The sequence below is a fragment of the Arvicola amphibius genome, chromosome 12 (genome assembly GCF_903992535.2).
Source record: "Arvicola amphibius chromosome 12, mArvAmp1.2, whole genome shotgun sequence".
Classification (NCBI taxonomy): Eukaryota; Metazoa; Chordata; class Mammalia; order Rodentia; family Cricetidae; genus Arvicola; species Arvicola amphibius.
Window position 1 is genome coordinate 127,840,874 of NC_052058.2, and position 26,816 is coordinate 127,867,689.

General features: G+C 46.3%; 1 protein-coding gene across 1 annotated transcript; it reads left to right on the forward strand.

Moving 5' to 3' along the window:
• The first annotated feature begins 14,024 nt into the window (after positions 1–14,024).
• Dbx1 (developing brain homeobox 1) lies at positions 14,025–18,202 on the forward strand. Its single transcript, XM_038313362.1, has 4 exons — positions 14,025–14,391; positions 15,019–15,120; positions 17,022–17,224; positions 17,867–18,202. Exons 1-4 carry the CDS (start codon positions 14,025–14,027, stop codon positions 18,200–18,202), a joined length of 1,008 nt encoding a protein of 335 aa, XP_038169290.1.
• The last annotated feature ends 8,614 nt before the right edge of the window (positions 18,203–26,816 follow it).

Here is a 26,816-nt window from a genome sequence, read left to right on the forward strand (position 1 = left end):
ATCTTAGCCATTCTGACTGGTATAAGATGGTATCTCAGAGTTGTTTTGATTTGCATTTCTCTGATGGCTAAGGATGTAGAGCAATTCCATAAGTGTCTTTCAGCCATTTGCAATTCTTTTGAGAATTTTTAAGGCTCTTTAAAAAATATAGTTGTTTGGTTGTGTGTGTGTGTGTGTTGTGTGTGTTGTGTGTGTGTATGCATGTGCTTGCTTTGACACATGTATGGCCATCAGAGGACAATATGCAGGCGTCAGCTCTCTCATTCAACCACGTGGGTTCTGAAATCAAATTCAAGCTGTCAGACTTGGCAGCAGGTCTCTGGCCCGTCACATTCCTTTTAGTAAGTTTTATTACACATATTTTAGTTGAGGCAGTTAATGAAACTAAGGAATACAAAGAATGAGCAGCTTGGCTGAGCTTCGGAAACAGCACAGCACCTCACTACATAGATAACATAGCTATAGATAGATGAACTGCTCGCACATAGATAACACCAGTGTGGAAAACCAAGGTTGGCAGAAAGCAAGCAGTGAGCAAGAGGCGCTTCAGTTCTGGTTTGAAGGAAGAGAAGTCTTTAACAGAAGAAAGCAAGCAGAGGGAAGAATGAATGTGAAGACAGCCCGGGGAGAGAGCACCTAGCATGTGAGAGATCCACCCAGGCTGGTCTGCAGGAGCGGGAAGACAAGGGACAGTTCATGGTCAGCATTCCCATGTCGCCCCTCCAGGAGGCTGCTGAAAAGCTATTCAGGGAGAATCAGGGTATGGATCCAACCCTCCCCCAGTGGAGAGGGCAAGCCAAAGTCACATCCACAGAGAGTGTTGTTGTAGTGATTTGCTCCTCATTGAATGGTCCTGGAGAGCGAGTCCTAGAGAAAAGGCTGCTCGACTAAAAAGACCCCCAATTATGAGGACCGATCTCCATAATATATAAAGAACTCAAGAAACTAGACATCAAATTACCAAATAATCTAAAAAATGGGGTATAGACTTAAACAAAGAATTCTCAAAAGAATTGCAAATGGCTGAAAGACACTTATGGAATTGCTCTACATCCTTAGCCATCAGAGAAATGCAAATCAAAACAACTCTGAGATACCATCTTATACCAGTCAGAATGGCTAAGATCAAAAACACCAATGACAACTTATGCTGGAGAGGATGTGGAGTAAGGGGAATACTCCTCTGTTGCTGGTGGGAATGCAAACTTGTACAACCACTTTGGAAATCAGTATTTTTATAATTTTTTTAAAAAAATGCTTCGAGATCCCTGGCGGCAGTAGGCAGCAGAAATGCTGTAGGTCCCAAATGATGGTAGCGGGCCATGTGGCGGCAGACAGTGGGCCCTGTGAGCAGCCAGTCCCAAGCAGAGATGGCCAGTCCCAGGCAGAGACAGCTGCCGGTCCCTGAGCAGTGGCTGGTCCCAGGCAGGGAGACACATGGCGGGCGGGCAGAAGACAGAGACATGGGTAGACATGACTTACAGAGTGAGGTTGAATATTTATTCAGGGGGGTTATGAAGGGGAAAGGGAGGGAGGGAGGGAGGGAGGGAGGGGGGAGTGGATAAGTGGGGAGAGAGGCAGAAGCGAAGCTGCCTCTCTGAGAGGAAGATGGAAAAGAGAGAAAGCTCAAGCCAGAAGCTGAAGATCAGCCTGCCTCAGCGGATGAGGGAGGGAGTGGGCGTGGCTTGTCTCTTAAAGGGACCAGGGACCAAAGCCATAACAAGTATGGCAGTTTCTCAGAAAATTGGGAATTAGTCTTCCTCAGGGCCCACAAATACCAACCACTCCTGAGCGTATACCCAAAGGATGCACACTCATACCACAAGGACATTTGCTCAACGGTGTTCATAGCAGCATTATTTGTAATAGCCATAACCTAGAAACAACCTAGATGCTCCTCAACCGAAGAATGTATAAAGAAAATGCGCTACATTTACACAATGGAATACTACTCAGCAGGGGGAAAAAAGCAATGACATCTTAAAATTTTCATGCAAATGGATAGAACTAGAAAAAGCCATCCTGAAGTAACCCAGACCGAGATGAGCATGGTATGTACCCATTCATAGGTGAATACTAGCTATAAAGCAAAGAAAAGGGAGCTTATAGTCCATGACTCCAGAGAAGCAAAGTAACAAAAATAACCCTAAGAGAAACATACATAGATTCCCCTGGGAAGGGGAAATAGACAAGATCTTCTGAGAAAATTGGGGAAGGGGAAAAGGGAGGATGGAAGGGGAAGGAAGAAAGGGAGGGAGGAGGAGAACATGAGGAAATCAGAGGTTCAGGAAAGGGGGAAACTAAGCTGAATGCTGGGAGAAAAGAAGGGTGGAGTCAGAGAGAAGCCATGGAACCACAGGAGACATGCTGGAAATTTTACCCGGTAAGCCACAGCCACGTGGCAATATACAGATTAACAGAAATAGGTTAAATTAATATGAGCCAATAAGAAGTTAGAGCTAATGGGCCAAGCAATGATTTAATTAAAACTGTTTCTGTGTGATTATTTCGGGGCTGAGCAGCCAGGAACCAAAAAGCTGCTCCCTGCAACAGGGGGAGGACAGTGAGGGAGAGAAAGGAAAGAGATATCTTGATTGAGGGAGCCATTAAAGGACTAGTAAGAAACATGGCAGTAGGGAAATTCCCAGGAATCCACAAGAATGTCACCAGCTAAGACCCTAAGCAACAGTGGAGAGGACACCTAAACTGGCCTTCTCCCGTAATCAGAATGAGGACTACCTTGTCATCATAGAACCTTCAACCAGCAACTGATGGAAGCAGATACAGAGATCTACAACAAAGCACTGGGCTAAGCTACCAGAGACCAGCGCAAGAGAGGGAGGAACAATAATATGAGCAAAAGGGTCAAAACCATGATGGTGATACCCACAGAAACAGCTGACCTGAGCTAGTGAGAGCTCACTGACTCTGGACTGATAGCAGGCAAACCTGCATATCAGGACCACTGAATGTGGGGACAGTTGTGAGGCTTAGGAAGTCTGTAGGGCCAGTGGCAGTGGGACCAGGATTTATTTCTAGTACTTGAACCCGTGTCTAGGAGCACATACTCTTTAGAAGGATACCTTGCTCAGCCTAAATATAGGGAGTAGGGTCTTGGTGAAGTATCAGACTCTCCATGGGAAGCTTTACCCTTTCTGAGGAGTGGATAGGGGTGGGGTGAAGGGAAATGTGGAGCAAGAGAAGGGGAGGGAGTGGAAATGAGGATAGCTATATAAAATAAGAAAAGATTGTAGTAAAAAAAACTTAATAAAAAGAAAAAGATAAAGAATGTAAGGGTTAGAGCAAAAGGAGGAGCACCATGAGGTGTCTTCTGGACACAATGTGGCTACTGCACACATGAACTAATAGCAGTGTTGGTGGTTGCTTTCACAATACCTTTACTGGATCAAGCCAGTGTAGATGGGGCAGGGACACACAAAGCCCCCACAGCTAGTGGAGGAGCTATGGGCACTTGATGGCTGGGGTGGAGGTCGAGAGTCAATGCTTTTGGATGGTATGGCTATTGGTAGATGGCTCAGTGCCCCAGTGGCTGGGCGCGTGCACACACACACACACACACACACACACACACACACACATTTTTTTTTTGGTTTTTCGAGCCAGGGTTTCCCTGTAGTTTCTAGAGCCTGTCCTGGAACTAGCTCTTGTAGCCCAGGCTGGCCTCGAACTCAGAGATCCGCCTGCCTCTGCCTCCCGAGTGCTGGGATTAAAGGCGTGTGCCACCACCGCCCGGCCACACACATTTTAAGGATGAACCTGTAATAGCAATGTGTTGGGGGAGCTCTGAAGTATTAGAATGCTCTAGTGGGTATATAGGGTCAATATATGTTTTGTATGTGTATGGAAATTTCAAGGAATAAATAAAAATATTATTCCAAAAAGAGACCCCCAAATAAATCAGAACAGATAACCATCTCAACAGATGCTCAGATCCCAGCTGAGAGTGACAAAATATGATGTGGCTCCCTAAACAGTTCTTCCATAACAGAAGCCAAGGATGCTGAGGTATTAAGACAGCAGACAAAGAAGTCCAAAGTCTAGCTCTTAAAATGATTAATGATCTAAGAGAGGATTCAAATACCAATGGATGAATGAAGGAGTCAATGTAAGATAGGGACAATCTGAGCACTGCCGGGCCCACCTGTAGCCCCAGCACTTGGGGAGTTGAGGAAGGGAGGGTGTGAGCTTGAGGCCAGCCTTGGCTACCAGTGGGACCCTGTCTTAAAAGGTCTGGAGGAGAAATGCTACACTTTTAAGAGAAATTCAACCAAAGAGAAGGATTCTCAAAAAACCGTGAGATCTGGAAAACTAAAAGCAACAGCCAACTGAATTAAAAATCCAAAGGAGAGTTCTAGAGAGATGGCTCAGTGGTTAAGAGCATTGCCTGCTCTTCCAAAGGTCCTGAGTTCAATTCCCAGCAACCACATGGTGGCTCACAACCATCTGTAATGAAATCTGGTGCCCTCTTCTGGCCTGCACGCATATAAGCAGACAGAATACTGTGTACAAAATAAATAAATATTTTTTTAAAAAATCCAAGGGAGAGTACTATTGCTGTCTAGACCAGTTTGAAGGAAGGCCATCAGAGGCTGAAGACAGAGTTGAAGAATTATTTCATACAGATAGCAAGATAGAAAAGTTCCAAGACAATATGACTACAGACGAATCCTCTGAGGGAGGCTAAGGAACCAAACCCACAAATCTGTGTTGTAGAAGAAGGAATTAGTTACAGAGAAAAGCATAGAAAACGTACTCAATGGAAGAACAATGGGGGAGTCCTCAAGTCTGGTTCTCTGGACATCCGTACTAGTTAGTTTTTATTGTCAACTTGACCTGACCTAGAGCCACCTGGAAAGGGGAACCCTCTCTTACAAAACTGTCTCAATCGAAACTGTCTCGTTTAATAATTGATGTGGGAGGGCTCAGCCCACTGTGGGTGTCACCGTCCACAGGCAGGTGAGCCTGGGCTGTATAAGAAAGGTAGCAGGGAGCAAGCCAGTAAGCGGTATTCATCCGTGGTCTCTGCTTCAGTTGTGCATGAGTTTCTGCCTTGACTTCCTGCCATGATGGGCATGTGACCTGTAAGCTGAAAAATTAAGCTTTCCCCCCAAGTTGTTTTTGGCCATAGTGTTTATCCCAATAGCAAAGTAAACTAGAACACAGAACGGCATCCAAGTGCTGTAGGAAGTATTACAGCTTGTAATTAACAGCCCACCTACTGGGGTGTGGCCTCTCTTACTATTTCCAGGGAAGCTGAGCATATGTGGACCCCTTTTCTCTCATTCCTCTTGCTCTGTGCCTGGTCGGCTGTTCCTTTGGGTCACCTGATTCAACCAGTCAAGCGGAGAATTCTGATTTGTGAGTTTACCCCTTTAATAAATGCCTATTTCTTATTTCTGAGCTAGTGTGGGATTTCTTTTAAGCGTCTGACCACCATAACTCCCAGTACATACAAGTACTAAGGTGTTTAGAAACTACAATAGACATGGCGAGAAAATAACTTTTCGACATCTGTGGGGTGTGTGTGTGTGTGTGTGTGTGTGTGTGTGTGTGTGCGTGTGTGTGTATCTGGAGGCCAGAGGAGTCACATTCACCTGAAACTGAAGCTGCCTAACTGATGTGGGAGGTGATGTATGCTGTGAATATGTTTTAGTGCCATTGGTTAATAAAGAAGCTGCTTTCAGCCAATGGCTTGACAGAGTAAAGCCAGGCTGAAACAGATATATATAGAGAGAGCAGGCTGAGTCAGGGAAAAGGCATGAAGCCACAGCCAGGGACAGACACCTCTGCTGGTACCTGATGAAACTTTGCCAGTAGGCCACTACCTCGTGGTGATGCACAGATTAATGGAGATAGCTTAGTTTAGGATATAAGAGCAAGCTAGAAATATGCTTAAGCTATTGGCCAAACAGTATTACGAATAATATAGTTTCTGTGTGTTTATTGCAGGACCAGGCAGGACAGAAACCTCCATTAACACCTGACATGGGAGCTGGAAACCAAACCCAGGTCTTCCAGAAGAGCAGGCAACTGCTCTTAAGTGCTGAGCCGTCTCTCCAGTCCACCACTCTGCATCTCAGCATTAGAGAGAAGAGACAGAAGCAGGCTCAGGGCAGCAGAAGACACTCAGAGTTACTCATGAAGACACACCTGTAGAAATAACAGCAGACCTGTCAGCAGAAGCTTAAGGCCAGGAGAACTGAGCATTCCATGTCTTGGAATAAAAGAACTGCAACCAAGACTACTATCTCCAGGAAAGCTGCCCTTGAAAAGCAAAGGAGAAACAAAGAGCCTCCATGATAGGCATCGAGCGAGATGGCCCATGAAGTCTACTGACAGCAGAAGACACTTGAAGGCTTCTGCACACAGAAGTAAAGTACACACACAAGCATGAGTGCGGGAGAATGGATGCATCCCCAGCAGCAAGAAGAGTCGGGAAGTGAGAAGAGCCATCATGACTAACTTAACAAACCGCTAAAATGGAGATTGGACCTAGAACATATCTAAGTAATAATTGCAAATATTAAGGTCTTACCTCTCCAGCTAAAAGACTCAGATTGCCAGAATGGATCCTAGGATAAGATAAAACTGTTTACTGACTGTACTTCTGTCCTGTGACCTCCTCCCAAGGGTCCCTACTAAATAAAATGATAATTAAATGCCTAATTTTTCTTACAATATGAAGGACCAGTGACCTTGCCTTTAGTCCTCCCCTGGGAGTCTGGACCAAACAATACTCCAGTGTCTCAGAAAAACGGCATCTGCATTTAACATGAGAAATGAGTTGGGTGCCCCCTCAACTTATCCAACTATAATCTTACCTCTTTCTGATCCTTTTATTGGAGGGGGTTGTTGATCACTTTTTTATGTTGTTGCCGTTTTGTTTTTGAAAAGGTTTTTTTTTTGGTTTTTCGACACAGGGTTTCTTCTGTAGCTTTTGGAGACTGTCCCGGAACTAGCTCTTGTAGCCCAGGTTGGCCTCGAACTCACAGAGATCCGCCTGCCTCTGCCTCCCGAGTGCTGGGATTAAAGGCGTGCGCCACTGCCGCCCGGCTTGAAAAGTTTTTTATACAATATATTTTGATCATGTTTTTACTCTCCTCTGACTCCTTCCAGATCCCCTCTTTCTCCCTCCCCACCCAACTTTGTTCTTTTTTCTCCTCTCTTTCAAAAGCAAACAGAAACAAAACAACTGCAACAGACACACGCAAACACACACACACACACACACACACACACACAGAAACCAGATCATGAAAATGAAAATCCAAACAAAAGACCAAGAGAACAAAAAAAATCTGAAAACAAAGCAGTATGAAACAAAAAAAAACTACAAAAAATAATCAAACCTGTGAGTTCATTTTTGTGTAGGTCAGCTACTCCTGCGCGTGGGGTCTGCCTGAAGTGTGGTCCATATACCCAGTGAGGCTCCACTGGAGAAAACCGATTTCCCCTTTGCTAACAGGTATCAGTTACAAATAGCTTCTTGATTAGGAGTGGGACTCCATGTCCATGTCCCTCTGGGCCCAGTCTGGCCTGAACCGGGGAAGACCTTGTGTGTGCTGCCGCAGCCTGTCCCTGTGCACATCAATCCATCTGGATCTGCTTCCCTGGAGTCAGGCATCACCTGTGGCTCTCACCTTCTTTCTGCTCCTCTCCCACACAGATCCCTGAGCCTTGAGGGGAGGGCCTCGAAGAAGACATCCCATTTAGGACTGAGAGCTCCAAAGTCTCCCATTCTCTGCACATTGTGCAATTGTGGGTCTTTATGTTCATTCCCCTCTACTGCAAGAAGATGCTTCTCTGGTGAGGCTGAATGAGCCACTGGTGTGTGGGTGGAGCCATGTGTCTGGAGGAGTCATTCTATTGTTTTCTTCCTCTTCAGACTAATAGTATCGAGTCTCCCAGTAGACCCATTTCCTATCTAGTTTTTTTCTATTTTAAATAGAGATTTATTTTGCAGTACAGGCTGGCTCCCAACTCTCAATCCTCCAAGCCCCATTGCTTCTCTAGCACTGCTATTATGGGTGTATGTAACCACGCTAAGGGCTCCTTCTACATTTGCCTTGTTGAACATAAAAGAAAAGGGGTAAGAAGGTAAGGAAACAAGAACTAGTTTCTAAGAGAGTCTCAGCTCAGAGACAAACACCTTTTCCCTTGAGAGCTCTTAAATGTTTGGGAAGAGTAACTTTTTAAAAAAAAAATTTTAAATGAGTCCATGTTTATGCCAGTGTATGCCAGGCATGTGCAGGTGCCTGAGAAGGCCAGAGCAGATTGCCCTGAAGTTAGAATTATAGGCAGCTGTGAGCCAGCTTATGTGGGGATCTGGGAATAGATCTCTGGTCCTCTGAGGTAAAACCAAGCTCTTTTTAACGCCTGAGCCACCTCTCAAGTCCCCAGGACTAAGAACTAAGAACATTAAAAACTTAATATTAAGATGGCAACTGCCCAGGAGATATCTTGACAGGCTCAGGCTTCACTCCACAGAGCATGAATGAGTCTGTCTTCCCAGAAAGGACAGGGTGGGTTCCAGGATCTGCACCCAACACACCAGTTCCCCAGGGCACCCTCTGCTGGGATACAAAACCAACCTCTCTAAGGGTCAGCTGGTCTGTACCCCAGAGATGCCTGCCCAGAGAGCTGCCTCTTTCCTGTCTCTGGACTAAAGCTGCCTTCTGGGAGGGAAAGGCACCGTTCTCACCCAGCCAGCTTTGCCTTCACCCAAACCTCCTACCAGAAAGGGTCAGAGACAAAAAAATCAATAGGTCCCCCTTGGGGTGAGAAGGGGAGGGGAGAGAAGGGGAAAGAATAAAGCTGCTGCACTATGATTAGAGCCAAGGAGGCCCAAGACAAGGGAGGCAGCTAGGGAGGGAGCTGCCATGGTGTCCAGCCAGTACCACCTGGTGGAAGCAGAGCCTGAGAGGAGCTGCAATACATGGGGGGAGGGGGGGGAGTAGAGCCTGAGGGCTTGTTGATATCTTTGGGCCCCAGGAGGTGGAGAAGGGCAGAAAGTGAGCCCATGCAACCCTCCCTTGATGGCCAAGCTACCCCTCCTGGCAATTCTAGCTTCCCTCCTCCTAGAAACACTTCCCTTTGGTGTTCACGCTGGGCCCTAAGGCTCAGAGCTGTTGGGGCCCAGAGACAGTTGGACAAAAAGCAGGAGTGTTTTCCATTCCAGGAAGCTCACGTCTGAAAGGCTTTTAAAGAGCCGGTGAAGCCACCCTTCATTTCACCACCAGGCCCCCTGAGGGCCAGGAGAGGAGGCCATTCCTTAAAGACAGACAGGAAGTGAACCGGATGCACACATAAGTTAAAAGACTAGAATTGAGCTGGTGAGATGGCTCAGGGGGTAAAAGGTGCTTGTGGCTAAGCTAGATAACCTGAGTTCGAATCCCAGTACCCATCTGGTAGAAGGAGAGAACCAAATCCTTCCTGCCAGTTGTCCTCTGACTTTTACACACACACACACACACACACACACACACACACACACAAGCGCGCGCGCGCGCGCGCGTGCACGCGCTTTTTATGTAAAGACTGGAGTTGCATAGACAGGGAAAAGAGAAAGGAGTTTATCTTCAAGAGAGAATGTGTATTAGAAGCACTCTGAACTTCCTTCTCAGATGAGGTGGTTTCGAAGGCTGAAGTCTTGACTTACCGAGATTTAATTTTGCCCTGATGCCCTGCTCAACACTTGGGCTTTATATATCTATCCCTGGAGGGATGGGACCCAAGGGGACTTGCCAAGCCAGAACCACCTCACTGGGCTGCCCTACAGAGAGCCTTTTTCTTTGAATTAAAAAAAATAAGAAAAGAAAAGAAAACTCAAAAAACTCACAAAAAAACACAACACACAGTTAACCACCTGTCAGGGCTGAGGATACAATAAGGGCCTTGGAAAAAGAGCTTTTCATGCATGCGTAATATATTTGTTCAGCTATTCACTTAATGAAGCTGATCAGTGTGCTGCGGGACAATGGGCAAGTTAATCTATTTAGTAAAATGTTTGGAGACTTTCAGGCTACGAGAAGGAGGGGAGCCCTTGGCGACATTTTCATTTAAATAACACTCTTCTCTTTTGGCTGCACAAGGGGTTCAGGCAATCTATGTGAATATAATTTCTTATAAACGTGTCTTTAATGGGTTTAATTCACCCTTGCCAGCTGTTTTGGGCGCTATTTTGTAAGAGCAAAGCAAACGTTGCAGGCCTGGAAAGCTAGTTAAAATTAGTTTCGGTCAGCGAGGCCAAGCTATATTTTCTAGAAACCATCTGCTTGATTGGCACAATAGAAGGATTTTCGAGGAAAAACAGAGGAGAGAGTGTGAAAGGGAGGGGGGGGCTAGAAACGGCTGGGCCCCATCGGTAGCTCCTTTAGGCCTATTCTAAAGGTGAACCCCTTAGAGTTGTCTTAATAGAGGCTGCAGCCTTAGGAAAGCTTTCTGTCCCGCTCCGGGAGCACTCTTCTTCCGCTAGAACAGTCAGCGCTCTCTTTTCAATGCCTCCTCACTTCCGCCCCAAACCGGAGAAGCCCAGAGGCAGGTGCAAGTCCCAGTCGCCTCCCACCTAGGGAACTGCCCGTCTCACCTAGCTCACTTTCCCTGTGCTACTGAGCGGGGCGGGAGGTGGGGGGGAGAGGGGGCGGGCAAAGCTTCTGCGGTCTTAAGGCACTGCAATCCGAACGCTGGCACTTTCTTTAACAAGAGTTGGGAAAGTCCTTGCTAGATGACCCAAGCTTCCTAGATGGGAGTCGTCCGTAGAGAGTCAGGAGGTTGCAAAGGCATTCGTCCAGCAGAAAGGGACCCTCCGGACAGATTCTAAAGCCCTTCTCTGGCAGCTTTGACCTCTCCGACCAGGATCTGGTCTGTATGCACAGTAGCCTGTCTCCGGAAGCATACAAGGAGGACCTGACCCCAAATCTGAGATCCCACTCTTTCCCTTCTAACATCTTTCTTTGGGTTTGCTTTTTGAGACAGTATCTCACTATGAAGCCTGGGCTAGCCGGGAATTTAGTATGTAGACTAGGCTGGTCTCGAACTCACAGAGATCCTCCTGACTTTACCTCTGGAGTACCGGATTAGAAGTGTGAACATTCTTTCCCTGGAAAGAGAAACAGGTGGAAATCTCAACTCAGAATAAAGAAAGGGAGTGATTTCTCCGAAATAAACTTGAAGATAACGACGTTACAGTGAGTGTCAAGACTCACAAAACCCCTCTCGCTTAGGTCAAATGGCATTAGTCACAGGACTTAGGCGCGGCCCGCCGTGCGCGTGGCCCTCGGTGGTCATGAGTTTGAAAAGGCGCGTTCAGAAATCTCTTTAAAGCAGAATCCATCCTTTCCTGCAATTTCTTGCTTCCGTAGGATTTAATTTTGCTCTTTCAATAGCGGCCAGTCTCTCCCCACCTTGGTTTTTCTCTTTGTCACCAGAGGAATCCATAAGGGGTCTGTGTGGATCAGCAAAGGGTGGACCTACCTTATGGTGAGTCAGAGCGGTCTTGTAAAGGCAGAGGTTTAGCTGCTTTGGGCTTGTGGATAAGCAAAACGGCTTGGGGATGGGGAGTTAGGAACCTGCCAGGGCTGTGAAAGCCAACCTCAGCGGAAGTACCCGTGGAAAGCCACACCTCGGAAGGACCTCTGGTCCTTTCTCCCACTGTCAGAAACCTAAGGATTTCAGCAGGTAGAGGCTGAACTCCCATCATCCGAAGGGGAGGAAAGGCCATGTGCATAGGAACGCCAGCACCTGTAGGAACAGGATCTTCAGAATTTCCAAACTGCTCCTGGCCTCGTTGAGAGGGATGGGGGTGGGGGGGGTACAGGAAAGGGACAGGACTTAAGAAGGGAGAAGGGTGGTGGGAGGGAAGAGGGAAAGGAGGGAAGCGGGAGAGGGAAGCAGAAGGAAAGAAATAGAGGAAGAAGGAATTTTAGCCTATTTCCCTGAAAAACTTAAAGAGAGGAATTTCCACAATCCCTCCACAGATGCGCTGATTGCTGGTCCAGGACCCCGCAGCTCAGAGTCTGTGTCTAACCTGGGCACTGTGCGAGCTGATCTTTCTAGACAGCTATTCCTCCAGATTCGGGAACAGCAACTGGGCTCAGAAATGCTGTAGTTGGACCGTCTTCAAGCGTGAATTCACCCAGAGCCCAGCCCTAAACAACTTTTTAATTTGAATCAAGGGAGAGTTTTAGTGCACTCCGTTTCTGGTTTAACGTGACACAGTTGCAGACGCCCTTTCCTGAATGGTTAAAGCGGCGACATGGCCATCATCAACACAAAACGTCCTGAACAAACCAGCGAGAGAAGTAAGACTTTTGAGAAAGCTTTGTGTTAAAAAGCGAAAAGGAAAACCAGCTGAAAGTGACAGTTAGTTCATGGCTAATAGGATCAGGGCGGCCTGGCAAGGCTGCACACTTCTCTTTGGGGAGGGTTCAATCGCACTAAAGAAATGAATGGGACATTTAACACATCTGTCATCTAGCCGAGCCAGAAGCCAGGCAGTGGAGGCTCATAGCCACCTCAGCCCTGGCCCAGAAAAGCCAACGGAGTCTCTCCAGGGTTTTGGTTGGAGAGGCTATACTTAGGAGTTTTTCCCGGTGTGAAGCTGGTTCCACCACATAATTTTCAAAGAGTTCTACCACAAGGAATCCAGAAGCTGCTCAAATGATCCGGAGTTTAGCGCCTCACGATACCACCTGGAGTTCTGTCCAGACTTTCAAGGGCCCCAGCGTAAACAAAGGGTCCGGATGGTGAGCTTCGGTGTTCCAAAGGTTGGAAAAAGGAGACTCTGCTAGGATTGACCTACCCGAAGGAAGAGCTCTTTCAAGGGTGTGTGCCCTTCCCAGGTGGAATCCCCAGTCCAGCTGGGGTCCGGGGTTCTCCGAGGCTCTCCTCCATGGAACGTCCCTGAACTCTGAGCAGAGTCCCAATGAAGTTCTCTGAAACCCACATTCTCATTCTCTCTCTCTCTCTCTCTCTCTCTCTCTCTCTCTCTCTCTCTCTCTCTCTCTGTCTCTCTCTCTTTCTCTGTGTGTGTGTGTGTGTGTGTGTGTGTGTCTGTCTGTCTGTCTGTCTGTCTGTCTGTCTGTCTGTCTTCTAGTCCCTCCCCACTTCCAGGTTATTTGGAGTTCAAGGTGGACGGTTTTACTGCTTGTGCTCCCAACGACTCTAAAATTCAACTATTCTCCAAAAACAGAATTAAATACACCAGTACCAACTCCCCTCAAATCTCCCCAAACCGGATAGCACTCGTGCTTCTGTTTCCACATCTCCCCGAGTGTGAAAGAGGGATTTCTAACTCATTCCCCGAATCTGCTCTACAATTCCCATTGAGTGAGAAATAGCCGGAGAGATGTAGTATGTTTCCATGCTTAGGGGCTTGAAATGCCCCTCACACACAAGGGAGAGTTATTTTACCGATAGCCTGGAGATGTACTTCTATGAATATTTATTGATTTATTTTCTAGGCTCAGCAGGGGGCCGCAAATAAATTTAGTGCGTTCTTTAAATAATTCCTTTTCTATGAGGCAAGATGTCATCTGAAACTTCTAAATAGGCATTTAATTAGCCCGGTTGTTGCTTCAGAACAAAAACCCCCAGCGAGAGCTTTGGGAGCTCACTGTATAGCAAAGAGGCCGTCGATGCGCAGGGTTGATGCGCGCCGGCCTTTGTTGCCGCCCCATTGTGCGGGCCATGCTTATGAAGACTAATCCAATCATAAATTGCGTCCCTGCACCAATCAGAAAGCCCAGAGCCTCCCGCGAATGAAGCCCGAGTGGAGAACTTTGTTGAACTTCATTGTCAGAGCTGTCAGTTTTCAAAGCGCTGGAACGGGCGGGCCACTATAAAACCATCTCCTGGACGGGAGAGCCACAGAGGACTCACAGACGCCCAAGTAGGACCGTTACCAGGACACTGAGCCGAAGAGGGCACCGCGGGAGGGGCGGGAAGCCAGGTGTTTGCCCTCCGGCCACTGGAAAAGGGGCTACTGCACCCGCCCCGCTCTGACCATGATGTTCCCCGGCCTCCTCGCGCCCCCCACGGGGTATCCCAGCCTCCTGCGACCCACACCCACCTTAACACTTCCCCAGTCCCTTCAATCTGCGTTTTCTGGCCACTCTAGTTTTCTAGTGGAAGATTTGATCCGCATCAGTCGGCCCCCTACCTACCTGCCCCGTAGCATACCCACTGCCAGCCTGTCACCCCCCAGGCAGGAGGCCCCCACGGTCCTCACGGACTCGGGGACCTCGGACCTGGGTTCTCCGGGCCCCGGGAACCGGCGTGGCAGTTCTCCACAGACAGCCCTCTCTCCTGCCAGCGAGCCCACGTTTCTGAAGTTTGGGGTGAATGCTATCCTCTCATCAGCGCCCAGAAGAGGTAAGTGACAACCAAGCCCTGGACCTATCCAGCGGCCGGGCATCCCTCCACTCAGTTCTTCCCAAGCGAGTTCCTCTGCGCTTGTTAGGGCACAGGTCCACGCAAGAACTCAGACCCCCAAGAGCCAGGTCATGGATTATGAAATTTAGGTACTGAGTACCTAGGAGGAAGAAAAGCCTCAGGCCTTGTCTTATCCGAATGAACTTGAGCCCCGGGACCACTGAGCGCAGTTCCCTAGTCTGGCGTCTCAGAGCGCAAGCGCTTTGGCGCCTGCGTTCCCGCCCTCAACGGCTAGGGGCCTTTTTTTTCTTTAAACACAACGCGCTTTAAACACGTTTGTTTCGTTGGTTTATATTATGGGTGGCTCTGCAACATCTCACCCCATCCCACCCCACGCCAGTCCTGTTTGCCATAGTCTCTTGAAAGGAGAAGGGCCTAAGTCTAACGGGGGTGGGGTGCTAAAGGGATTCGCCCAAATGAGACAATGGCACACAACTTGACTAGGTGAATATGTTTTAAAAGATGCCCCTGAAACGTGCTGCAGTGTTAATTAGATCATGTGTGTGACGCGCCAGGTATTGATCAGACACATGACCAAATTCTCTCCTCCTCCCCCTCCCCTACTAGAAACGTCGCCGGCTTTGCTGCAGAGCCCCCCTCCCAAGACGTTCGCCTTTCCTTACTTCGAAGGCTCCTTCCAACCCTTCATTAGATCCTCCTATTTCCCAGGTAGGTCTCTGGCTGTCCTTGCTCCAAGACGAGCGACCCACCCAAGTCCGGGCCCGTCACTCCCTGCCCCGAAGTCGTATTTCTCCGTCCACCCCTCGGGGTTACGCTCTGGTTCAGAGGTTGCGAGGCGTACAACATTCACGAATCCGTCGCGCCAATTTGATACCCCATTTAGCACAAGCAGTGACTGCTTGACACTACGCACCAATTCCCTGCTCTACAAATTAGCAAGAATTGTCATGGTCCGCATTTGAGGCGGTTCCCTTCCCGGCGAGGAGCTGTTGGCATCCCTTCACACCGCCGTTTCCCACAGAGTCGGTGCACTTGGCCACCATTCGCCACAAAGGTCTCAGAACCGTGACCAATTGGCCAGCTCCTCCGGGCAGCCACACGCAGACCGGCCCTCGCCCCTTCACGCCGCCGAGAAACACCTACCAGCCGCGGCTAATTTCTCTTCAACACTTATTCAGGGCTTCCCCCCCCCCTTCTCTCACAAGACCGCATGGGGTGCCCTCTTGTGTGGGATGTCTGGGATCGCCCAGGGGTAGGAAGCCTAGATCCTCCTGTCACCCCAACCTTCTCTTGCCAACCTGATTTCCCGACCCCCTGTTTTGCTCGCGGGCTCATTTTGAGAAAGAGGAAACAGTTGGCAGAATCCAACGCTGGGTCCTAGATTACAGGCGAAGCACCCTCAAAAGCTTTACATCCTGGGAAGTTTTGAAACTTCGAGTTTTCAAACGTCGACTAGAACACTGTACAGCTGTTAAAACGCAGACAGCCGGGAAGCCCCTAGATGGTGTTGGGTGGGGGGGCTGGGCCATGACCAGGACAGAACTCCCAATAACAGCAAAAGAAACTAGCGACGGATTTTTCTTTTTTTTAAAGGGGGAAGAAGAAACTCCCCGTCGCCACCATTCAAGGCTTTTGCCCACAATGGAATTTGCTCCTTTCTCCCGCGTCTCAATGGCCTAACAAAAACAACCGAGCTTTATAAATAGCTTTTCGTGTCCATTTAACGTGAAGATTGGGAGTAGAGGAGCCTCTGCCACCACTGCTCTCCCCGATGCTCTGGGGCTGCAGTTGGTGTTAGCTTGAGTGTAAATCTCTTTTGTCCCGGTAATATATGGCTCTCGCTGCTTGTCCATAGCCTTTTGCGGTTAGTTCATTACTACACAATTACCATTCACGCTTCGTTAGCGTCTCTGTTTCTTTTTGTTTTTCTTTTTCTTTCCCTTAAAGCGAAACTCTCCCCCTTTTTATAGCACCAATTCCCAGTGTGAAGCGGTCAATGTGCTAATCAGACGCCACTTTCCTTGTATTCAGGCCAATTTCTTTACATTGTGGGGAGGCAGGGGAAAAAAATCATATTTTAAAAAAAAGATGAATGACTGGATTTTTTTTAAGTCAAAGCGGATTTTCCCCTGTCCGCCAAACCAGCAAAATACCTTGCTTTAAAGCGTACAAACGTCACCAAGGTGATGGAGAATCCGTGGGTCTTAGAGGGAACGCGGGTGTGTGCTGAGTGGTCTCTGCAAGATTATTTATTTTTATTTTCGTAATTTACTTTATTCTGTTGTTATTTAAGCTGGTTGGTGCGGCTAAGACCATTGAATGGTAGGGGTGCGGGGAGCAACAGGCGATTGTGGCTGCTGTTTTCGTGGTTTTTCCTAATCCCGGTTTGCACGGTTGAAAGGGAAAGTTATTTGTGCGGAAAGCGCCTTTCACTCAGGCAGGTTGTAGGTTCTCGATCTATTCTCTACGGGGAGAAAAAGGAGTGCTTTAAAGAGATGAAGGGACCCGAGAGAAAGGGAGGGAGAAAGCCGGGAAAAACAGCCTGTAGGAGGCGGAGGCTCCCTCTCAGCGGGACACGGAGCTCACTCGTTACCTCCCCCACCCAACAGCGTCCTCCAGCGTCGTGCCGATCCCCGGGACGTTCTCCTGGCCTCTGGCCGCTCGCGGCAAGCCTCGCCGGGGCATGCTGCGCAGAGCTGTGTTCTCTGATGTGCAGCGCAAAGCCCTGGAAAAGACGTTCCAGAAACAGAAATACATCAGCAAGCCTGACCGGAAAAAACTGGCCGCCAAGCTGGGCTTGAAGGACTCGCAGGTGCACGCGGCCTCCACGGCCCCACCCTCACACTCCACCTTCATCCCTCCCCCCCATCCGTGTCAATCAATGGCAAGTTCTCCGCGGCTTAGGCTGGCCGTGTTGCTGAGGAAACCCAGGCCTAGCGAAGGAGTAAGCATAGGAACCAAGTTATTTGAAGCTCTCCAGAGCAGCCTGCTTCCCCACTTCCATCTCCCTAGAGCCAGCAACTCCACCCACTCAGCGAGTCAGGTGCCAGTGGAGAGGATGGATGTGGGGGGCGGTGCAAGGATCCATGGATAGGCAGATGGGTGGATAGATGTATGAGGATGGATAGGTGTGTGCATGGATAAATGTATGCATGGTGGGGACAGGTGGATGAACTCATGAATGGGTACGTGTTTACATGAATTAGATACGTGCATAGATAGGTGGACGAATGGATGGGGGCGAGTGGATGAATGGATGAATGGGAACATGCCTAGATGGGTAGGTGGGTAGATGGATGGAACCGAAGGGAAGTTTGTAAGGAGTATCTCGGCAAAAATCACCTTGAAGGCAAGAAAGATAGCTCCCTCCTCCGTGCTCCCCAAGTCTGGGTCCTGAGGGCTTCCCCCACTCTACGTGAGCACACACTAACTGGCTTCCTGGTTCTTCCCTCAGGTGAAAATCTGGTTCCAGAATCGACGCATGAAGTGGCGGAACTCCAAAGAACGCGAGCTCCTATCTAGCGGGGGCTGCCGAGAGCAGACCTTGCCCACGAAATTAAACCCTCACCCAGACCTTAGTGACGTAGGCCAGAAGGGCCCTGGGGATGAGGAAGAAGACATCCGGGGTCCCTGCCTGGCCTACCATGCGCCCCCTGACCCTCGACACCTGCTGGAAGGGCCCCTGCCCGCCTCCCCTGCGCACTCCAGCAGCCCTGGTAAACCCTCGGACTTCTCTGATTCCGATGAGGATGAGGAGGGTGAGGAGGACGAAGAAATCACTGTGTCCTAGGAGCCCCTCTGGCTCCTGGCTCTCAGACTGTTGCCACCTCTGTACAGGAGCCTGAACCTCTTTTTACCACCGACCCACCGCCTTCTCAGGGGTGCCCCAGCCCTTTTTGTTGTCCCAGAGACACATTTCTTTACTCAGTGCTTCCATTTCCAAATACTCTTAACTTTTCCCCAACAGCCGCATTGCGTCTATTTATTGCGAAACTGTTTCAGACACGGTGTGCAGGGTTTATGTGCGTAGAAGGCTGTCTGTCTCCAGTCCCACCACCCGGATTTACCGGGAGCCAGGGCTTGTCAAACACTAAGCAAGTGGCCCCTAACTTTCAGGATGGCCACCTTCCTGAAGGTAGTAGCAGCCAGTAGTCTTGTCTTCTCACCTCTGAGAGTAGAGAGCCCCAAAAAAATTCCAAAAGAGAGTGAGAGCACAGTTGTGTCTTCCTGCCTAAGCGAAAAAGCACTGGCAGCCAGCATCAGGTCCTGATGCTCTCTGGGGGAGGGAGGAGTGATTTCTCTATGTAGAGAAGAGTGTGTCTCTACTTCTGTTCTATTTGGAAACATTCAGCTTTCTCTCCATGTAGAAACGTGTTGTGTACCCAGTACTCAGCCTTGTTTCCTTTTTTATTGCAAGGGGAGCCTTTTGCAGAGCTCCCAGCCGAGCTCCTGGCACTGGGGTGTGGACTTGTAATTTGACATCCTTTCCCCCCCGTCCCCTCCCCCCGCACAGCTTTGCTGTCTGGGCAGCTTTTATGAGTTGTGCTCTACTATGTACATATGGTTTGTATGGATATTTTATTACTGAGGTTATTGTGAATGACCAGGATGAAGGGCTGGCTACATCTCACTCACTATTTTTCTCTGCAATGGTCTTTAAAGTGTAAAAGGTAGCTGTGTAACTCATAACTTATAAGGAAATGCTTATTTGTATTTTTTACCATGTACAGACTTTTATATATGTATATGTATCAAATGAACAAATGCCAAATAAATGGTAGAATGGATTTAATGGCTGAAGGGCATTGTTAATTCCCAGAACATGGGAGCTGAAAGAAACAGAGTCGGTCTGGTGGACACTCCGAAGGCAAGCTATTATAACAGCTGTATATGCTAACTGACAAGAGGGTACCGGGAAGCTGGGCTTGCATCTATCTTCCCTTTCTCGCAGACTGAGTGATGGGCTGCTAACAGGAAGTGCAGTCTGGTGGCTCCGGTCTGCAGGTCTGCAGTCCTTTCGATGTTCCCTCTGGAAGGGGATTCTTTTCTAGTCCTCCAGAAAGCTTGAGAACTAGTCCTGATCCTTCTCACAAGGCCTGGTTGTACCAGGAATGTCAGTCACAGTCGCAGCCTGTCAGCCCAGATACAGGTTCCAGCCCCGGGGGTCTACAAGTGAGAGGGGGCAGCCTGGGGACCCCTTTCAGCAGCAGCAGGACTTTCTTAGCCATCACCTAAGAGAAGGGAGCTGTGCGAATCTTGGAGGGGGCTTTTGTGTCCCGTGAGAGACTAGTTTCTGTACCACGCACCGCAGACTACAGTTCTTTGTGAACTTCTAACTCAAACCGCGACTCAGAAGTCGCCAAGCGGCAGAGAGGTGGTTTCTATGATAATTGAATTATGAGCCCATTCTCCCTCTTCTTCAACAACGCAAACCTCCATGCTGACTTCTTCAGCGCTTGCTTCTGATGTCCTGACCAGATTGGCTTACACATAGGCCTGAGAACTTGGAGAAAAGAAATGTGCTTATTTTAATAACGATTCCAATTCAAGAAACCCCCCAAGTCTCCTTAACATGTGGTCAGTGTTCTACACAAGTTCCTTTGAGAAAGGGCTTTCTCTACTCTGCCCCACACATTCAGAGAACCAGAAATGGCTGACTTCTTCCATGTCAGCTCTAACAGGCCAGCTACGAGAACGGTTTAGTGTTGGTTGCTGGGATTCAAGAGCTCAGGAACACCTGTACTCACTGCGGCAATGCACCACAGCCAGGGGTGGTAGCTGTCCAAGTGCCCACCAGTGCAGTGCAGGCATTAGTAAACAGTATGAATCATAGAGCAATGGAATATTACTCACCCTTTAAGACCAAGAGAGTCCTGTCACCTGCTTCACAGTGGACGAACCTTGAGGGCATTATGCCACACCACAGCCATGCACAAAGAGACCACACTGCAGGCTTCATTGGAGGAGGGGTCCAAAGCAGTTCAGCTTGCGGAATCTTCTTGAGGACTAGCCACGTGCTCTTCCGAGACTCCTAAAGGAAAAACAAAGGAGTTCTTCAAGTTCCAGTCTCACAAAACTGAAACGTCTTAAAGACCTGTTGCATGGTAGGAACTGACCCTGCTTTGTTGTGTAGCTAGAAATGGCGAACACAGGACTCCAGAGAGGGCATAACCTGTATAGTTGTCTGCACAAAGGCACTCGTTTTACATCTCCAGGACTCACACAAAGGTAGACATAGGGGTACAGGCCTGTCACCCCAGCCTCGGGGGGGGGGGTGAGTGGAGACAGGCAGAGCCCAGAATTCATTGATCAAGCCCAGCCTAAAAATCCATGAGCTTAAGATGTAGTTGAGACTGAGCTCTGTCTCAAAAAGAACGGTGAAGAGAGACTCGGAAGGAAAAACAACAGACATCAGGCCCATACCGGTGTGCACACATATGCAGCACACATATGAACAGAGAGGAAAGACGAGAGAGGAGGAGAGAGAGAGAGGAGAGAGAGAGAGAGAGAGAAAGAGAAAGAGAAAAGAGAGAAAGAAAGTGAAGGACACAGCTAAGACAATGCCTGGAATGGTTGTGTACACTGTAATCCCAGCATGGAAGCTGAGGTAGGAGGATGGCCCAACTTTGAGATCGACCTGAACTGTGGAGTGAGTTCAAGGCCAGCCAGGGCTATATATTGAGACCCTGTCTTAAAAAACAAAACAAAGATCGCTAAAATGGCAATTATTATACACCCTTGCCATGACAAATTTTAAATTTCAGAACATAATTTTGGAAGCCAGGCATGGTGGCACATGTTTATGATACTAGTATTCTGGAGACGAAGCCTGGAAGCTCGGAGTTCACGGAGAACGTTGGCTACATAGCAAGTTCAAAGCTAACCTGGGCTGTATGAGATTCTGTCTCAAATTTTAAAAAAATGAAGTAACTTGGAAAAATGATCCCATATTGAAGAAATGAAGATTCTGCCAGCTAGTGAGACGACTCTGTGGGTAAAGGGTGCTTGCTGCCCACCCAATGGCTTTAATTCCATCCTTGGAGCCCTCTCAGCAGAGGGGGAGAACCAGCACCCGTAAGCTGCCCTCTACCTCTACACGCCTCAGACACATGCTCACATGCTCACACATGCATGCACACACAATAAATGCAATTTTCTTTTTAATTCTGTAGCAGGTATCAGTCAGGATCCCTCTTGAAGCAAGTAGCATTACAGGAGACGGAAGTATTGAGATCTAAGTATTAATAAAAGGTGATAAGAACGTCCAGAAAAGAGAAAAGAAATACCCCAGAGATCTTCTGAGGGTGTGTGCTCCCCGGCCATGCACAGAGCCTGACTCCCTGAGAAACACAGGTGGCTTGTTTTGTGTTGTTCCAGTGTCTTATGACTGAGCATCACCAGGGCACCAAGTCAGCTTCCCATGTCTCCACCTGGTGTCGCCGATGCCTTCTCATGCCCAGTGTGTAAAGGGAAAATAAGGAATAAACATACTGGAATTCAAACCTTAGGCCTTGGAGTCACAAGGCTTTGAGGCAAACAGAAGGATTAGCTAAGTTAGTCAAGGAAAATGGGCTACAGAGATGGCTCACTGGTCAGAGCAGTGGCTGCTCTTGCAGAGGGCCCAGATCTGATTCCTACCTCCAGTATGGCAGCTCACAGGGATATGTAACTTCACTCTCAGGGGATCCTATGCCTCCTGCGACTCTGAAGACACCAGGCATGTACATGGCTCAGACACAGGTAAACCTTTACATAATAAAGCACACATAAAATAAATCTTTAAAAGTTAAAGAATGAAGAAGTTGTTTTTAATTTTATTTGAGATAGGGTCTCACGACGTAACCCTAGCTTGCTTGAAACTTATTATATAGACCAGGCTCACCTCAAATTCATGAGATCCTCCTGCCTTTGCCTCTTGAGTGCTGTGATTGTTTTTGTTTTGAGTCTCACTCTCTAGCCCAGGCTGCCTTTTCTCCTTCTTCCTCAGTCTCCCCAGTACTTGGCTTACACGAGAGTGCCGCTATACCCATGTTTAAGTCAGTTATGTCTTTTTTTTTTATTAGCTGCTTATAAAAGATGTCACACATGGAACCTCTGGAAAACTCCACTGTGTAAAGGGGGAACTAGATTCACAGGCTCCCAATTCCATTATGAGAGCTATTGAACCTAGGGGAAGGGTGGGAGGAAACCATCAGGCAAAATGCCTGCCAGTTTCCCAAAGTCTGCTGCAGCTGTCTGCCAAACATATGCCTCTCCCGGGGCCTCAACCAGAGTCTCTGCTCTGTCTCTTCCCTTCAAGAGAAATCCTGCTTCAACCTGAAGATGGACACTAAAAAGAAATCCCACACTAGCTCAGAACTGAGTGTAATAAAGAGTTATTTATTCAGGGGTAGACTCACAAATCACAGTCCTCTGCTCGAACAGGGAACAGCAACTGAATCCTGCAGCCAGAGAAGAGGGTGACTGAGCACTTTACAATGGCATTTATAGTATAAGAGGCCATGCCCCTTTTGTTTTAATAAGAGAGTTCTAAGCCTAATACAAAAATATATATAATAAGAACAAATATCAGGTATAAAAATTAGAATTACAAACAGCATAAACAATATCAAGCAAAAAAAAAAACATGATAAATGTTTCAATAATTATCCAATCCTAATGAGTTTAAGTTTTATATTATAAATAACTTGGCCAAGTCATGAGAGGAAAGCAACCACATCTAGTATTCAACCCCATTGAAGACTCAAGAAGGGAAATTATATTACTTGAATAAGCAGGAAGTGTAATTTGTGCAACAAATGACAGAGACAACTTAACTGGCTACCTGGGCAATCACTCAGAGTCTCGTTTGCAATGTTGAAGCAATCAACTTTGGATAAGACCTAGCATAACTGACAGGACCATTTTTCAGAGCCAGAAAATTTTTCAAAATTGTCTTACCTGTCTTGGCAAGATTTGGCAGTCTTTTTTCCTCATTTGCAATGTTGAAGCAATCAACTTGGATAAGACCTAGCATAACTGACAGACCATTTTTCAGAGCCAGAAATTTTTCAAAATTGTCTTACCCTGTCTTGGCAAGATTTGGCAGTCTTTTTCCTTGTGTCCTGCTTATCCATTTCCGGATACCATGTACCTTGTCAGTGGTTGAGGCATGGGCAGTTCCTTACCTAAAGGCCAATTTTGCAAAGAAGAAAACAAGCTCCAAGTGGAGTGTCTTTGGTGCCCAACATTCTCTCGGGAATAGATAGGCACTGCCAGGAGCAATTGTGTCTCACTTCAACAGAACCCTAAGTTATTTAAATGCCATATTCTACAGTTCTTTGAAGAGGTTGAAGATTATCTATCTATGCAGAATACAGTCTCTATGTATCTACAGAACCTGATTAGTCTAACTGTAAGTATGACAAGCAGATGACTGCTGATCTATAATCCTTAATCCCTATATAACTTAAAGACTAAGACTTCATATTAAAAGATTATACAATAAACAACTGTGCAAGAAATGAGGACAATGACATCAAAATGTAAACAATGTATAAGTATCTTGATGAGAGGTAGAAATGTACATTGCAATATGATAACTATATCCTAAAATTGTATCAATATACAAAAATGTTTTAAGCAGAGATAGAAGCATATATGCATACAATATGATAAAATAACTTTGCCTAGGTATACAGATATTGTGGACAAAAATAGAAACATATTCAATATAATTTAAGTTTGTATCAATATACTAGAATCTATACCAATGTAAATTGCCTATAAATAATAGCTCACAAGTATTTACTCTATCATTTACTATTATTATTAGTGTGAGTAAGCTCACACTAATCTATTTTCCCATCCAATTCCCCCCTCTTTTAAAAGAGATCCCCGAGCCTACAAAATTTTCCCCCAAATCCCAGCCCCATATCAATTATAATCAAACCCCAAATGATGTCTCTAACCCTGAGGACAAACTTTGTTGGGAGAGGGAACATTGCCTTCTAGAATTACTTCCAGCTGTCATGGGAGCGATGTTCTTTCTATGGGATACTGTGAAAGTAAAATGATGCTTAAGTTCCAAGATTACTGTCTGGTATAATTGCAAATAGTCTCTTAGTATTCAGTAGGGTTTTTCTGAGGTTCCTAATTGGAGTTCTGGCCAGAACATTGTAAAAAAAAAAAGTGCACCATTTCAGCTAACCAAGTTGGAGCCATCTTGAGCAGCTGGTACCCAAAACAAGTCTTATAGTAGCGCTATCAGCATCATGATGTCATGTCAACCAGGTGGAGTTGTTTGTGTGGGACCCTATCTTCCTCCTGGAAACTTCAAAGATTACTGCAGGAAAATTCATTGTTGATTGTGGAAAACTTAAACACCATTTATACAGACATATATTCAATGAAAGGTATGACAGAGACAAAAATAGGTACAAAGAAAAGTCAATTTTTTTCTAAATTCTTTCTTCTTTCTGTCCTATACCAGATGTCTCCTGACATGAGACAGAAACTCTGAATTTTTCTTTAAACAACATGTGTGGATTTAGAGAAGGACAGAGCCATTGTCCAACTCCAAAGCCAGCTTTGAATTTTAAGTGAGTCATGACTACTATTCTAATTAATATTCAGAGATTCTTACCCTCAGATGACCTGTCTTCATAAGTAATAATTTTCTTTGCTTAGTGATCCTATCTGGATAATTATATTTTTCTCTTTAGGCATCTAGATGTCCAGGGTCTCTTGACTTTTGGAAGATGAGTATTTTTCTGCAAAGACAAGAACAGAATCCTTCCCTAACCCTTATGAGGTTTTTCTTACACCTATATGGATGTCACCTCTGTGGATGAGCTGTCATTTCTCTTTCTCAAGAAATTTCTCTTTTTCAAACAGAATCTTTATTAATTTTATGGTATCCATAACTTTTCTTCTCCTATTGAAACAAGAGAAAAACCCCTTCCCAAACATAGCACATTTCCTGGCTTCCATTGTGATGCCAACACATCCTTGAACTGCACCAGCTGATTTAATTCAGAAGACTTTTCTATTATTCAATGTCTCTCTGCTGCTGTTGTCCCTTTCTCATTAGCATTAAGAAAATTCAAGGTTAATAAAGCATTATGTAATCTATCTCTGGGGGTATTTTCCACCTTTTTCTGTTTGTTTAACATATTATTTATAGTTCAATTTGCTCTTTCTATTATTGCCTGACCTGTAGGGTTGTTTGATATACCTGTAATATACTTTATATTATAATAATCAAAAATGGTTTCATTTTCTTAGAGGCATATGCTGTACCATTATCTGTCTTTATTTGTGCAGGTATATCCATGATGGCCCTAACTTCTAATAAATGTGTGATTATTGAATCAGCCTTTTCTGAGCTCAAAGCAGTTGCCTATTGAAAACCTGGATACATGTCAATGGTGTGGTGTACATATTTTAATTTTCCAAAATCTGCAAGTGGAACATACCCATCTGCCAAATTTTATTCCCTTGAGTACCCTTTGGGTTACTCTCTGCAGGTAGCAGTGTTTGGTTATAGAAAGAGCAAGTAGGACATATCTTTATAATCTCCTTAGCTTGTTGCCTTTAATAGAAAACTCTTTCTTTAAACCTTTCATGTTGACATGATGTTTTTTTATGAAATTCTGAGGCCTTCAATACACTTCCAATCAATAATCAATCAATTTCTGCATTACCTTGTGCTTGAGGACCTGGCAGACCCATAAGGGATTGGATGTGTGTTATGTATATGGGACAAAGCCTATTCCTGATTATATCTTGAACCTGTATGAATAATGAAGTCAATTCTGTATCATCTGGTATAAATCCAGTGGTTTGAATATGCAAGACAACTCTTTCTGCATATTATGAATCAGTAACTATATTAAAAGGTTCTTTAAAAATCCCTTAGTATCATAAGAATAGCATATAATTCTGTCTTTTGGGCAGAATTAGAAGGGCTTTGTTCCACCTTACTTAAATCTTTTGATTTGTAACCTGATTTTCCTGATTTATTTGCATCAGTATAGAATATATGGGCTTCAGTTATTGGTTTGTCTTGTACAATGTGGGAAAGGATCCAAGTAGTTCTCCTTATAAGGTTAATTTTATCACTTTTGGGATAATTGCTATTAATCTCTCCTAAAATATTAGCACAATCACTTTGCCAAGGTTCACTGTCTTCTCATAATTTTTAATTTCATCAGTAGTAAAAGGCACAGTAATCTCTGCTAGTTGATGAAGTCTCAATTTTTCTTTTATAATTAATTCAGAGACATTTTCCACATAAGCTTTCAATTTTTTACTTGGTTTATGTCGTAAAAAAAGATCCATTCTAAAATAATATTTTCCCTTTGCATTAAAATTCCTGCAGGGGAAATTTTGGAAGACAATATTACTAGAACACAATTAAGATT

What these genes read in the sequence shown, in the direction of transcription:
- Dbx1 (XM_038313362.1), top strand. Translation starts at nt 14,025, where the DNA reads ATGATGTTCCCCGGCCTCCTCGCGCCCCCCACGGGGTATCCCAGCCTC. An exon ending in TAGATCCTCCTATTTCCCAG is followed by an intron (nt 15,121 to 17,021) that starts GTAGGTCTCTGG and finishes CCCACCCAACAG; the next exon opens with CGTCCTCCAGCGTCGTGCCG. An exon ending in TGGGCTTGAAGGACTCGCAG is followed by an intron (nt 17,225 to 17,866) that starts GTGCACGCGGCC and finishes TTCTTCCCTCAG; the next exon opens with GTGAAAATCTGGTTCCAGAA.